Genomic DNA, 15,444 nt, shown 5'->3' on the forward strand with positions numbered 1-15,444 from the left:
AACTCTGTTTAAAATCGCGTCATTTTGGAACTTTCAAGCGCAGATGCGCAGATTTTGGTATGCCAGTTGTCGTGTAATATTATGCTAGATAAAAAGCCTCACAGGGCCCAATTGCGCTGTTACCTGCGTGCAAATAAAAAAAAATAGGGAAAACTGTGTCAGATTGGCCGGTCTCTTTGGCGAAAAGTAAATCCGGTTGCTGTACCTTTTTTACTATACAAAGCTCGTACTGGTGTAGGCCTTTAGCGACCATGAGTGGAAGTGTGAAAGAATAAATAAAACGTGCTCTCCTGCCGCAATACACGCAGTATTTGAGGGTAGTACTGCCGGCTGACTCAACTGCTATTTAAGTAACGGAAAAAAGATATGCTAGTTGATCATTTAGCAAAATAGAACAACAGAGATCTATAGGCTGATTTTGGAGTAGCCACAACTATTCTAAGAACGCGAACCACTTCACAACGGCAGCCACGAGCGAGAGTTCGATGTTCGGTAGAGCCCGCCGATACAGCCCCAAGATGGAGAACGGCAAGCTCCCGGTTTGTCGTCTGCTAGCGGAGTCGGGCGCGTGCCCTCTCTCTCGTTTTACCCCGCCGAACCCGCTGAACTTCCCGGATGTGTGGAGAGGGCGCTGCGGTCAAACAAAATGGTGCCGCCCAGAGAGCGCTAAATGGAATGGTCTATAGAGGCGAACAAAACTGTGAGCTGAAGGAAGGCTCGAACGATACACCACACACGAGAAGGACGCCATATTTATTTTGCAAGGAACTATAGAAAACATCCGACGAACTTAAAGGGCAACTCCGGTCCATACTTTCGATTTTGGGATTATGGCTGTTTTTAGTGCAGTCAGCGCCCCTGAATTGCAAGGTGTACTTTTTCTCGTTATTGTGCGTAGTTCTAAAGATATCGACGTCTCAAAGTTTTGTTTGGGGCACGGCCGACAAATCCGAAACTAGCCGCTCGAGGTTCCGGCAACACTGGAAATCAGTGTTGCCGTTTGTTTTACTTTGTGTCCGGCAACACTGGAAATCAGCCGCTATGTGGACGTGACGTCAAGATCGTTCTCGTTCAACGAGTACGCAGGCCAAGCGGCACCTACCTCTGTTGCGCTAGCCGTTTAAAGATAGAAGGTAAGCTGATTTCTTTTTAATTCTGTATACGTGGTGGTTATCGAGCATATGAAGCAAGAGTTAGTGCGTATACCCAAAAGCTAGCGACTGGAAAACCCGCCAACTCGTTCCGTGCCGTACACGGCGGCCGCCGCCGCGCGTGCGCTATGCCGTGCCGTTCTCGTTGCTTGTATACCCAAAAGCTAGCGACTGGAAAACGAGTGAACTAGTTCGGTGCCGTACTCGGCAGCTGTCGGCGCGCGTGCGGTCTCCCGCACTCGTCGCGAGGCTTAAATTGTCATCGGGGCTCCGTGGATGGAGCGGCGTTGCTCTACGCCGCGCTGCCAGTGACGTACAGTACTGGGGGCCCTCCCGCTTTCGCGCTGCGGGTCAGTCCCAGACACGAAGCTTTGAGGCTCTCCGGGGCGGGCCGCGACGCCCGAACAGACGTGTGCTAAGCTGTAGACGTCTGTTTTTTCTTCGTTCTCTTTTCCTCAGGCGCGTAAAAGCCAAATTTGTAAACTACGACACTAATTCACCAGACAAGTTCGTCCAGGTAGTAAATCTTTGTAAAAAAAAACGTGCCGCACTAAAAAAAATATATAAAAAAGAAAGTTTTTGAGTCAGTCATTTTTTTCTCAAAGCCAGCAAAAGTTTTTGTGGGTGATAAAGGAAAACAGAGAAAGTTAGCAAGGTGAGAACACTTTCTTTCCCTTCCGCATTCCCACCCCCACCCACAACAATTTTTTTTTTATTCATTTATTCATATAACCTTAAAGGCCCTCGTGAGAACATTACATTATTGGAATACATAGGATTTTAAGTTTTCGTTCGTAACTTTTGACTAAGGCAAGTGTTTTTTTGTTTTTTCTTTTTGCATTTTTAAATTTTATATTTACCTCCAGCCGAACTCGGGTAAATTTGACAGTTGTAACTTACAAATTCGAACATTCGCGATTTCTTTAAGGTCCCTTGTGGTATTCACAACCGCAATGTTAATTAATACTGCTGCGTAAAGGGTTCGAACGATTAGGAGGCGAATGTTTATATCGCATGAGCTTCACGCGCCGGCTGTTCGCTAGTAGTCGTTACGGACCTGAATACTACGCACGAGATTGCGTAGTAAACAAGCAGTGACGCAAAGCAGAACATTGTGTTCCTTTTCATTATAAACCTCAGTGATTGGAGCTAGTGGTTGTACTCTACATGCCCACCATTCCCCATTCAACAGACATTCAATGGAGCGCGAATGCTCAATCTTCAACACTGCACTTGACAATAACTGTTTTATTTATTGATCTAGATACTTTTATCATGTTTACCTTTTCTGTACATGTGCGGTGGGCAAAGAGCGACGGCAAGGCATCCTTTTTAAGCCTCGACCCCTTCGCTGACAAGCCACAAGCAACCAACACCTGTAGGTTTCGTTCGTAACTCTCCGGCGAAAAATGATCGGAGCAGAGCTTCGATCTGGGGGTCGGCGTCCAACGCTTTCGAAAGTTCACTCGTCGAACAGCGTTCACCCACACCTTCTCCAATTTCCGAACCGTTGGAAACTTGTGAAAAAGCACCTCCGGGTTGCGCAGCGGGTTGTTTGAGCAGCCCACAGCGCTACAAGTTGTACTCGGCATCTTTCGAAGAACAGCTGGGCAGTCTTGGGCGCACCGAGTTGCTCGCTAAAACGAGTCTAGGAGTCCTCAGAAGCAAATAAACAAAAGGCTATACCGAAGCTACACGGGCTACAGGTAAAAGCAACGGCTAAACACGCAATCACAAGCCGAAGTAGCGGTGGTAGCGGCACAAAGAAGCGCGCGCGACGGCTGCGCCGTGCGCCCGTCCGGAACGGAGGAAAAAAAGAACGATGTTGACATCACGGCCCAATGTTGTTTTAGCGATCGGCAACCCGCTGGCCGCCCGCTAAGGAACAGCGGCTCGCGGCGGGTTGCATTTTTATTATCGGTATTAGTTGAAAATGAGGCGTCCCACGGGCGTGAAAATTTGGCTGGGGTCGTATTTTGTGTCACTAAAGCGATACCAGTAATTTAATTCATTTTGAGTTTTGGCCGGAGTTGCCCTTTAAACCGAGAAAAACCGAAGCACCTAAAAAACATTGTTATAAGTGTTGCATACTCTGACAAATAACATAGTAGCATCGTAAAATCAAAACTAAAAAAAAAAAAATTTATATTTCTTGGCGGTTAAGTAACATCCATCGAATTATTTTAACTGGACTATATTCATCTGCGCAGTGAAAAGGTGTGCTTAGACTCTGTAGGTTTGGCTCCATTTCCACAGAACGTTTTCCCCCTAGTAGAGCAACACTGAAAAATTACGCCGCCAGCAGGCACTGGTTCGCAATTTGTGTAGTAGAACTTGTTCCGAACTAATTACGAGAAATTTGATGTTGCGAAACAAATGTCAAGTAAGCTCACCCTGTACTTGTTCAGCAGTATGAAAGAAATGCGCGAGATACTAACTTTTATAGGCTGCCCGCTTGAGCTTCTTGTCTTACCTTCAGCCGCTACACTGCACTGAAATCCGCAGGAAAATCTGAATGTTGGTTTTGGCATCGCGTTCATTTGCCGTTTTCTTGATATCTATTCTCCAGTTAGAAATTCTGAATATCTCGCCGGGAAGAGCAAAGTGCGGGTATTCAGAAAATATAATTTGCGCAAGAAGCTTGCTGTATCCCTTTCAGCGCGACTACGTACAGTCGCGCTGAAAGGGATACAGCGATGACAGGTACGAGCAATTTACGGGTCATAGTGCTAGCCTATTGAGCGACAGTGACACCAATGAGCTTTAAGCGATATTGCGTTTTTCACATACCAACTTATAGTACTACGTGTGCGCTTCTTCTTTCACACGACGGAACACTTCGGGATCACGAAACAAAATTAAAGACTTCGCAGCGAGAAAGCGCTATATAGCTGGGCTCACTCAATGCAGTCCGGGCCTGGGGTGCACGTCGTGGCACGGGTCCCAGAAGCAGGTCCTGACCCTCCGCCGATGAGTGTGGTGATTCCTCCAGCGATGGCCTGCTCGGCCCGACGGTGTCGCGAGTGAGACACAGGTAAGAATTAAAAAAAAGATGAAAAGGTCAACGTTATTCATCAGTGAAATTCGGCCTCTCAAGTACTCTACTCTGAAACTATTCCCCATTGCAGTGTAGTAAAGTCAAACTGAGACATTTGCACTCCGCTTCTTGTGTAAATATTTAAGCTATCGGCGCTTAATGTTTCACTGCCGAGTGTAACATAAAGCTGCTCCGAAAGGCCTGGTGACGCAAACAAAATAGAAGCACGTACGTAAATACTCTGCACATACCAGAAAGCTTACACTTTGTGAGTATGGGAAGCAAGCGGTGGTAATAATAGGTTTGAGAACTCCACATTCATTACCTGGACCAAAATATAAAAAAGAAAGCCAAAAGTTCCCTTTAAGTACACGTCAACCTTATGTGATCAAATCAAGAGATGGCATTGTCGGTTTACGCGTCAATTGTATCAGTGAGATACTTATGACAGCCAGGTAGAGAATATTATTTAGATTTTTTCTGTCAAGATATTTTTCTGCAATAAATGCCACATGCCCCCCCTATTGTAGCCCCGTACTTTGACAATATTAGTTTTAGGTGGACGTCGGCTCATAAAGAAATATCCCTGTTCTTCGATTTGTTTTTATTCGGGCAATGATATGCTCCCAAACATTCGCGTTTTCTCATCGTCGCTACTGGTTTCATTCTCGCAGATTTTCAGCTTGCGGCGGTGCGCAGGTAATTTATGTGGGTACTAAATACACTTTTATTTTATCGCAAACACTGGGTACAGACAGATCCCCGAAGAGATGACAAGCAGTGCTTTTTCACACGGTTACCTTACAAACTTTTGAAATACCTCGACAGAAAAACAAAAACAAAAAATTATATAAGTCCATTCAGGCGTTTCTTAATAGTGGCTTGATACGTCAATAGAACATTTCCTATATATTATATTACTCTATTCTTATTATTATTATATGTTTACAGCCCCCCGACTTTGTTTTCACCGGGAGCCCTCAAAGGATTTGTCGAACCTATGTCCTCCTCTCAATACCCTCCAGCTTCTCAAATGAACACTAATTATTAATAATATTTGTATTATTATTAATAGTAGTAGCAGTAGTAGTATTATAATTTTATTACTATTGTAGTATACGTTCACAATGGCCACTCAAGGCTAGACAGGTTTGCAATAATAAAAACCATAAGAGTTTTACAATATTATAAGTAATACTATAAATGTCATTTCTACTTTGCTATTACAGACAGTGGTTGCACGGTAGAAAATCCAATCCCAGTTGAGAATTCGATGAGCCCTCGGTCAATGATGGGGAAAGTACGAAACTGAAGCTGCATTGACGGTTCAAATGCATTATGGGATACGTGTGTCAGCAGAGTACCGAATGTCGATTGGGCCTACCAAAAACACTGGGAAGGTCTGAACTAGGAGGACGACTGGAGTGTATGGGATTCAATCCCCCGTGTGAAAGAAATGCAGATGAAATTAGGTTTAGGGTGAACCAGAACGCCACTATCATCGCTGCTAAATCCAAGCACCGGAAAGAAGATTCGGCGCTTTCCACCCAGTCTGCGTCCAAGTTTGTTTTAGGAACAATTATCGATTGTCTCGCCTGTTTGACAATCTGTGGACAGATGTAGTGAACATGGGTGTCGATAGCTCCAGCGGTAAGGATGAGTCCTTCCCCGGCCACGACTTCTGTGCCGCAACCGATCACCAAGCATGGGTCCACGCCCGCCATCACGTCCGGGTTACCTGACTTTCCGATGCCTACGATTGTGTTGCCCTGCACAGAGGAAACAAGCAACGAATGCTCGACGTGTGGGACCTCTACTGTTGACGGAGCTATCCCCCAAAAAACAAACTGCATCCTGTAACGTAATGTTCGCGTCACATAGATGTTATACACGACCCTTTCGATAGCCGTGCACCCAAAAAAATGTCAGCAGGATTAACGAAGACATCTGCGCAGAAAGAGTTTGCCGCCAAAACGCTTGGCTCGTTGTTCCTGGGTCGACTTTATTTTCCAGAAAAAAAAACGTATTTTTTAAACGCACCCCAGTATAATAAGGCGCTAGTTGTGTCCATCACCTACTAGAGGCCAACGCGATTGGATACGAGTGCTGCAGTCTTCTGAAACTCGGGACTTCAGCGATTCTACAAGGGTCCCAGTCGAATGCATCACTCTTGTCCGGCCTTAGCCCCGCGCTGGCCTGCAATAGCAGGCGCAGAAATTCCATCAATACAATTCTAGTGTTTTTTGCCCTATTTAGACTAAGACGTCTCGCGCTGTTTGTAACTTTCAATTTTATGACGACAAATGAAAACTCTAATAAATGCTTTAATTTAAAAATCGCCTTTTTGCCGTACTAGTGTTGTAAGGGGAGTGGTGACAAAGAATGGGGACGTGCTTGTCAAGTGCAGGGGTCTCCAAATGTTTTAGATAAGGGGCCGGACTGGAGACCTGTGGCAATCTTGATGGCTGAAGAATATAATAAATGGGCAAACAAACTAAATAAGTAAGCCTAGATAAGAATTTAAATAGAGAAGTTCAAGTTAGAGTAAAATATATATAAAATGAATTAAAGTGAATAAATACCTATAGTACAATGGTATTTCTATATTTATTATTGACTTAATTACGATACTGTGCAATATTTGCTATCCTGGAAACTCACAGGGCGTAAAACAAAGTAACTTTCAAATATTCAACAGAGCAGAAGACTAATTACCCTACCGAAAAATCCGGTAGAACTTTTCACTATCCGGATTATGGAACCGGAAATTTGTTTCTGGAAACCCGAAATCCAGATTGCAGACAAAGGAATAATTTATGAAAACCTAAAATCCAGTTAGAGTCCAGATAGAATCCAGATAAATTTCCGGTTCCATCATCCGGATATCAAAAAGTTATACTGGATTTTTCGGTAGGGTAGGTAGTAGAAGTGGGGCTGACAACATAAAATAATTAGAAATGAGACACTTAGCCATTATACCTTAGAACGCAAAGGAATTGTAAGATTGATACGCAGACATGAAACATGGAATAAAATACGTGATGACAATGTGCGATAAAGAGGAAACCAAACCGCCAGCTGGTTATGAATCAAAACGGATACGAGCGTTCCGTGCGCACCGCGGCAAGTTTGTTTACGCGCGCCTATTTATGCGCCCGTAGCAACAGGACCGCTCGAAGCGGGCCGCGCGTCCGGCCTTTCTGGAAATACCGCGGCCAGCCACGGGCTGGTCAGAAGACTACCACGGGCCGAATCTGGCCTGCGGCGCGGTTGTTTCGAGACCACTGTAGTCTAGAGAAACTGGGCACATATATGTAGGCTGGATGACGCAAATTGTATCCCTGTCAGCTTCGCCGAAATCGCTAGACGCTGCTGCAAGCGGCGTCGTTCCTGCTATATTTCCGTCAGCGCGGAGCGGCACCTGCATGGCTGAGGATCTCGCGTTTGTCAAAGCACACATAGTGAGCCGATTTCGCTGCATATTCGGGGAGGGCACTCGCTTGAACTTCGCTTTTCTTCACGTCGTATTCGTGGCGGCGGATGCGTTCTGGGAAGTTTTGGTTTCCTCCACGTAGGCAGCAGTGTAGTCCCTGGACGGGATGCGGTAGATCAAGGGTCGGTAATCCGCAATCCGTGAGCCAGTTTTATGCGGTCCCCGGCACGACACCAGTAAAGACCCCCCCTCCCCTGTTAGAAAGTGACAGAAAAAGTGCGGCCCTCCGGGCCACACTTTTTCTGTTACTCCCTAACATAGGCGACTCAACGACCACAGGGCCGTTTCGACCACAAGTGGAGCTAAACAGGCACAAGTAGCACTTCCTATTGGCATTGTCCATAGTTGTCCATAATTAGGCAGAGAGTATCTTCACTTTCCTTTTGGCATTCCCCCCCCCCCCCCCCCCTTCCTTCCCCCTGCTTCGCGACTTGCCGTCCGGCCCCTTCCGTGTCGGCGTCGTGACGACTCGGCCCGCCACTGCGAAACATTTACGACCCATGCAGTTGATGATGCCTCGAGACTTCAACTTTTCCTGTCTGTCCTTGGAGAGAGCATGTTAGTAACGGATTGTGGACACCGGCTTGAGAGTAGCCGCGATATCAGGTTTTTGAAGCACGCGTTCGATGGTCTTGCTAACGCATGCCGCAGATGGGAATGGCTGGAAAGTGCCGGGACCTTGGACAGACGGGGGCGGAGCAACTACTTGCAGATTCTATTGATAAATCAGGATCCAGAGGTTGACCTCTTCATGACTGTGAATAAACAACTATTATCTCTCTCAGGATCCACAAGGCTTTAGTGACTGCTGAAACAGTATCATCCTAGATCCCACAAGTTTCTAGTAGTTAATGCGCTCTTGAGACGTGCTATGACAGTAAGCTCGACACAGGAGTCTCTCTGAGAAGTGGTTCGGAAGTTCAAGATAGAACTTCTAAACAACGGCTACTTCAAACGATTCATCAACAGGAAGCAACGAGAGACGTGCCCTCTGTCACGTTTTGGTTTGCGACTTTTAGGAATACTGTTCTAATTTCCGCTTGAATAACCATGAAAAGTATAAATCGGACCGAAAATGATTAATAAACCGTAAATAAAACAGCATAATGGACTTCGCAAGTGTGACGTCATGGGTTCAAACAAACCGTTGCTAGGGTCGTTGGTGTGGACGAATACATGTGGCTAGGTTTCGCTACGAAAACCCGACAGTTCAAAAATCAGGAGTAGGCTATAAACTTCTAAAAATCACAGATATAGAAAGCTTGAATGTCATATATGTTTCGACAGAAGTATGCCGGTAATCGCTTGCTTCTGAAATATTAACGACTGCGACTTCCGGTCCTCAAGATTCTTGACCGCGCAAGGGTCACGTGAGCTCCGCTTCTCCTGGCTTCTCCCGCAGCTTTCGGGGCGTCGCTCCAGTCGATCCCGGTACGATGATCCCCGCGACTGTTTAATTGGTTTGCGCTGCACACAAGCGCCGGTTTTGGCTGAAATTTTGGGCAACATGGTCGGAGACATGCTTGGAACCCAGTTGAATCGCCAAAAAAAAAATATCTGAAATCGCCTTCATTGTTCCTTTAAAAGATTATTCTCGCAGTCATTAAAGGGATTGTCCGGTCAAATTTTGTATTCAAGAAAACAATTGAATATCATTGTTATTGCCTCGAGAGGCATCGGACACGCAATCTCTGAATTTTATATGCCCCTCTGCATGTGTAATTGAATTTATACTTCTCCAATCGCATCCTAGCCTAAACGCTGGTTTCGTTTGCAGCATTGAAGCTGTGACGTCACACAACACAAAGCGAGCATTTCCGTCTCGTCGTTTGCCTGCGAGTGAACGCCGCAGCGTGCTTCGTTTCTGTTGTTGCGCTCGACTTGTTTCGTAGATGGGTGAGATTTTTGTTGCGCGGTTTGGTGCCACAACCACCGGGCAGCTCATGCGAGCCAAAACGTGACGTTCCACACTTTTCCGCGAGACTTGCAGTGACGAGCAAAACGGATCGTCGCCGTGCGTAGGGACTGAGTTCCCATCAAGATCGAGATCCCGCTTATGCAAATATCATCTCACGGAAGAGAGCTACGAGCTGAGCTCTAAGCTGATAGAAGGCTCGTAAGCCGAGGTGTGATGCTGTGCCAATGATATTCAACTACGTCTACCCACACGTCGCCCGAATCGGATCAATCGGTTTGATTATGCAGCCAAACCGAAACCAACAGTTAGGCCATCTTGAAACAATGCCAAAAGTTGTAATTAGCACGCGTCCAGCTGCAGATTCTGTTTGACCAGCGTGTAAAAATGGAGCGCGGCTACAATTCACCAGGCTCGCCGAAGTGACGACATGCATTTGAACGATTCGCAGTTTGCCTTCGAGCGGCGCGGACATCGACTCCGAGGGAACGACCCGCAGCCTCATCACCGATCCAGTGGATCCGCCGATATGTGTACCCAGATGCCGCTTCATGTACAGTGCGCCCCAAACTTAACGCCGCCACTCGAACGCCCAACTTTCGCGTAGCCGCGCTTTCCTAGCGGCAGCCGTTTCAACAAGTCGTTCACGTGAAGGCCATTCCCAGTCTCCGGACCGGGGGAAGGGGAGGTAAAAGGGCCGCCGCTAGGGGCGCCTGACTCTGCGAAACACAAACTCATATCGTCAGAATCGCGTTGTTTTTACATTTTGTTTGCACCTTAAAGATTACTAACAAATAAATTTTGATAATGCATCGGAGAAAGCTTGAAGGCGCTCCTAAAATGCAAACAAAGCGCACAAAAAACAAAAAAAAACAAAAAAAAAACGCGATTCCGACGATATGCATCCGTGATTCGCAAAGTCAGGGGGCCTTAGCGGCGGCCCTGCTACCTTCCCTTCCCCCGGTCCGGAGATTGGGAATGGACTTCACGTGACCGACTAGTTGAAACGGCTGCCGCCAGGATAGCGCCGCTCCGTGAAAGACGGGCGTTCGAGTGGCAGCGTTAAGTTTGGGGCGCACTGTACCTAGGCATGCCGCTTCAGAGGCAAAATCTGATTCTTTGCTTTGCAAGCGCTCCTAGTTTAATCGGTGGCCGTCGCAGTTGTGTTTGCGCGAAACGGCATACGTTTGTACAAAGCTTATGGCTTTTTTCGAGTAATATCCTGCTAAAAGGCGTGATTTTGTATGCACACGCTCGGGAACTACATTAAAGGAACCGCATTTCAGTAGGGTACAGCCTAGGAGACTATAATTCGAAACAAAACACAAGACATCCATCGAACACCGCTTGTTATGCCGACCATCCGACAAACCTTTCCGTTTTGTGACGTCACGCAGCAGCTACGGATGTCAGTCATTGACACTGCCGAAATTCGGGCTGCAGTTTCGTACATACGTTAATGATAGGTTTCGTTAATAGGGGGAGATCATATATCAATATAAAATGACGTTTGTTTGCATGAAGGCTCTCTCGACGTAACGAGCGCAAAAGCTTAAGTACTTCCGGTTTCGATCGGACAATTCCTTTTAAGCAGAACAGCCTTTCATCGCGTTGCATTTCGGAGACAACGCGATAGCTTCGCGTATAGACCTTCTGCTAAATTACCCAAGCGTCAAGGAGAATGCTGGTAACGTAGGTATACGCGCTACATGCTCTCCTTCTTCATATAAAAAAATTCGAAATAAATGACCAAAAGAAAATGGCGTCGTAAACCCGCGCTCGTAAACGCCTTCTTTTGGTTGTTTAAAGGAGTCATGCAACGGTTTTTAACGTTGAAATAATTGGCATCTTCGACTTGTGACATTGTTCACCTTGTCAGAAAGGACAGAAAGCACACCTCTTTCCTTCGAGATGTTGTGATTCCGCCGCGTAATCGCGAGGCAAAAATTAGAATATTCTCCGACCTGCAGCCGCGAGCAGCGGCCATGAGAAACACCCGGCGTGTAGTCAATGGGGGTCTTGTAGAAAGATAGCAAGTTGTGCGAATATCTGCTCGATAAAAGGAAATTTTTTTATAAATCTCGTCGTTGAAACATAAATATAAATGCGTCAAAAGCCTGGTATCATCGACAAAACTTTTATTATACGGAGTTTTAGTGGCGCCATCTATCCTAGGTCCACAAAACCGTCAGCTCTATCTGCTACCACGAACAGCCGCCAGAAGCCGGAGGGGGAGGGCGACAGAGCTGGACGGGTATGGCCGGACTCGGATGAGAGTTTCCTCCTTTCGACATATTGTTCGCGCTGCGCCCGCCAGCACGTGGTCACCCGGTCGCGAGCGGATGAGTTCTCGCCGCTCACTGACGGAGAGAGCTTCACCGGAACTCCGCGCAACCCTCATTGAGGTCACAGCACACGTTACTCGGAAGATGGTGAAGGAGTTGAGAGGTGCCGAAAACCTCAATCTTTGTCCATTTTTAAAATAAAAACTAGGACATGCAGGCAAAAGCGATTTTTCGTTCTTTACTTCAGAAAGGTCGAGACACCAACTCCAAAATTATTTAAGCAGAGCACTGAAACTGTTGCACAGCTCCTTTAATTTGAATATCTTATATGGGCGACGCGAGTGCGTGCGGCGCGTATACTTACATTCCCAGCATTCTCGTTGATGCGTGGGTAATTTAGCATGATCCGCCGGCGAGGAAATGCAGTTTATAGGAAACGAAAACTTCGAAGCAAAAGAAGAGTGAGCGCACAGGCGAGCTGGTGAAAAGGTTAGATAACCTAACCTGATACAGGGAAGGAAGTGAAAGATTCATTAAAGGAAGGGTCAGCACATAACATTTTTCCTTCCTTGTATCGGGTTATGTCCACTTCCAAACAGATCCAAGTGTAGCGTATTTTATGAACGCCGTAAAATGTCGTTCGTGTCTTACATTTTTGTAAAAGGTACGTGTATAGGGGTTTTCAATTATACCCAGAAAGGTTTTAATTAAAACCGCACCTTTATTCTTACTAATTAAATAGTTAATTACACCAAATCTGCTTTATTTAATTATTTTTCCCAGAATCCAAAACGGCATCAGCATATTTTTTTAATGCAATGCACACTTTTAGCAAGAGCGACAGGGCCTTTATATTGAAACGCCCTGTATATCGAAAAAAAAATTAAATATTTATTAACATACATTGTTAAATATCAATAGCTGGTTCTCATTGCAGCACTGTGAAAATCCTTACCAGACAGTTCTTAAACGAGGTTGTTCATTAAGAAATTAACCCCGCCCTGCTGGAGACCAAAAGACCGTTTCATTTGAATGACACCATATGCTTGCTATAATTTAAATATAGATCTAGGCGTAAATAAGGCTGTTTAAAATGTGGCGCCTAAAACTGTACATAGAATCCAACTGAAAGGGGGTGTTTGTTTAAAGACACTTTGATGGAACCCTCACTAATGTATAAAAACGTTTTTTTTTTTATTTTTTTTTATTCTAGAGTAAAAACAATGACACCACGTCCGAATTATATATTTCTCCACGTTCAGTTGATGCAGTGGAGTTGGTCCTGAAATCGTTATTTGAAATCACCGCGTTCACCTGTAACCACGAGTCTCCGGGGTACTCACTTTGATGCCAACGTCGGCTTTCACGATGCCAAGCACAGCGTCGATAATGAGTGCATTGGTAATGACAACGTCGAGAACCTCCTCAGATCGTCGGTAGCTGGCTTGCCCCATCCCGTCCCTGATCACCTTGACAAAATAGTGATACACATTCACGTACCGCAATATGGCGAACATACCGGAGAAAAATCTTCTTGGAGCAATAAGCAAAAATATATTTCTTACCTTGCCTCCTCCAAACATTACTTCATCTCCGTAGGAAGTGTGGTCTTTCTCCACTTCTACTACCAGGCATGTGTCCGCAAGTTTCACCTGAAGAAGAAAGCCACCGTGTATCAATTTCTCACGCAAGTGATTTTTATTAAAACTAAGTTCGTACAACAATCACATGACCAGTGAGCGTAGTCGCCTTTTGGTTCTGCATAAATCAGGAAAGAAAAAGAATTGATATAAAATAATGTCGAGAATACTCGCGTCCGCCATATCAGGAATGCGAGCCCGCCATTCGTAACACCAAAACACTGCAGAATTGTGCAACTTAGGGTGTCTTCATGTACGCGTTGCTTAGGGTGACGACATCTAGCAAATTTGCTCCGAACTTTTTTTTTTCTTAATCGCGTGAAAGAGCATGTCCCTTCACGCGATCGTGGCGCCGGGTGTCTTACGGTGACATTCTGTTCTCGACGATTTCTTTGTAGTTTTCTTCTGAGGGCGTGCTGTCGGCTTCGAGTACTGCAAAGGATGGCATCACCCTATGTTGAGGCACACTAGTGCAACTATCTGAGGGCGACACTAAGGTAGAAAATAAATATTTCCTGGGAATAGACATGCAAAGATATTAAAGTGGGATGCTTCTTACTTTGCACAAGCTTACCGGCACTATACTCCGTCCACCCTTAAGCGGAAACTGCAACCAATGTCACAGCATGAGAGCTCGAGGTCGCCGTTTTGATGCGTTCTTCGCAAAACGAGCACTCGCTCCCGAAATGCACGTTTCAAAGCCAGGAGCGCGGGCTAGCTCGCGCTTGCAGCTTTGACTGCAGTCTCAGCATGAGGGTGAACAGAGTAAACACACAAAAAAAACGGAGGAAAAGGGTAGCAACGGCGCGTCTTCATCCCTTCTACTGACGCGCCCCCAAGCGGACACGAGAAAAGTGGAGGAACAAAACGTTTTTCTCCTTCTCCAGGCAGACGGGAGAAAGCTTTCGCCTTCCCGACTCATCTTCTTTCGGTTTTGTTTTTCGAGCACGTCGCGAACGTTGTTTAATAAATGTTGTTGAGTTGATTGAGCTTCAGCGGCAGCGAAGGCCGCCTGTAATTCCGTCTTCTAGTCCAAACGTGCAGAACATTTCGGTTGGTTTCACGTTTTTGTCACTAATTTTATCAAACGAGCAAACAAAGCCGCTAGAAGCAGCGAAGTTCCGGAGCAGTACCAGCAGCGCTACGTACACTGGGTAAGATAGCCGTCTCCGGATTCCGGGAGCCACGCGGAACTACAGTAGCGGAACCACGCGGAACTGTGTCGACGTTTTCGAAGATATGGAAATCTCAGGAACTGCGTCCAATACAGGCAGGTTTTGCTGCCGACTGCCTGGGTGACTTCCGTGCTGAGTTCGGTCCTGTTTTTCCGATTCCGTGCGCCAACCGGCGTTCAACGTGGTACGGTATTTCTGCCTGCCAGCAACATAGCAGCAACATCGTGATAGCAGTGTTGTGCGTTGTGAACAGAATACTGGAATTATCGCCGATGTGACCGTGTGTTCGCGTATCAGTGCTGTAACAACAAGATGAGATGACGTAAATTGTCGGGCATTGATACCGCTGGCCGGGCCGTGTTGAGGGATAAGGTGCAATCGATCGACATGCGGATAGTCATGTTGGAATGCTGGTCTGAACAGTAAGCTCCTATCGTACAGTGGCCAATGTGACTGCCGGTTGTCTCCTCCCCGAGAGCGATTGTGCTCTGGGAAAAGAACTGAACAGTACGAAATTATGACGGAAAGTGCGTATATTTACAGTGTGGAATTTTAGCATTAAAAATGAATAGTGGGTAAAATTGAAAAAAAAAGCCACCCTTAATTTTGTTGTTTAAATATACTACGGTTCCTAGAGAAACTACCCTCCAAGTGAAGGGCTGGGATGAGCGTTAGAAGTTTTCGAGCTCGCCACGGCGTAGCTCCGTGCACTTAACACCTGCCGCAAGTCGCGGCTTTGACTGCATTC

General features: G+C 46.0%; 1 protein-coding gene across 4 annotated transcripts in view; it reads right to left on the minus strand.

Moving 5' to 3' along the window:
- LOC8051728 (urease subunit alpha) overlaps nt 1-15,444 on the minus strand; it is a 286,808-nt gene that overhangs the window by 79,534 nt on the left and 191,830 nt on the right. For all 4 annotated transcript variants that reach the window (XM_042290983.1, XM_042290985.1, XM_042290986.1 and 1 more), the window contains 4 exons: nt 13,447-13,533; nt 13,225-13,350; nt 5,784-5,957; nt 4,053-4,150 (listed from right to left, as the gene is read on the minus strand). In XM_042290983.1, coding sequence (XP_042146917.1) covers nt 4,053-4,150; nt 5,784-5,957; nt 13,225-13,350; nt 13,447-13,533 — 485 coding nt within the window. The remainder of the gene's footprint in view (nt 1-4,052; nt 4,151-5,783; nt 5,958-13,224; nt 13,351-13,446; nt 13,534-15,444) is intronic.

Source organism: Ixodes scapularis, unplaced genomic scaffold, assembly GCF_016920785.2.
Source record: "Ixodes scapularis isolate PalLabHiFi unplaced genomic scaffold, ASM1692078v2 PGA_scaffold1__304_contigs__length_218370807, whole genome shotgun sequence".
NCBI lineage: Eukaryota > Metazoa > Arthropoda > Arachnida > Ixodida > Ixodidae > Ixodes > Ixodes scapularis.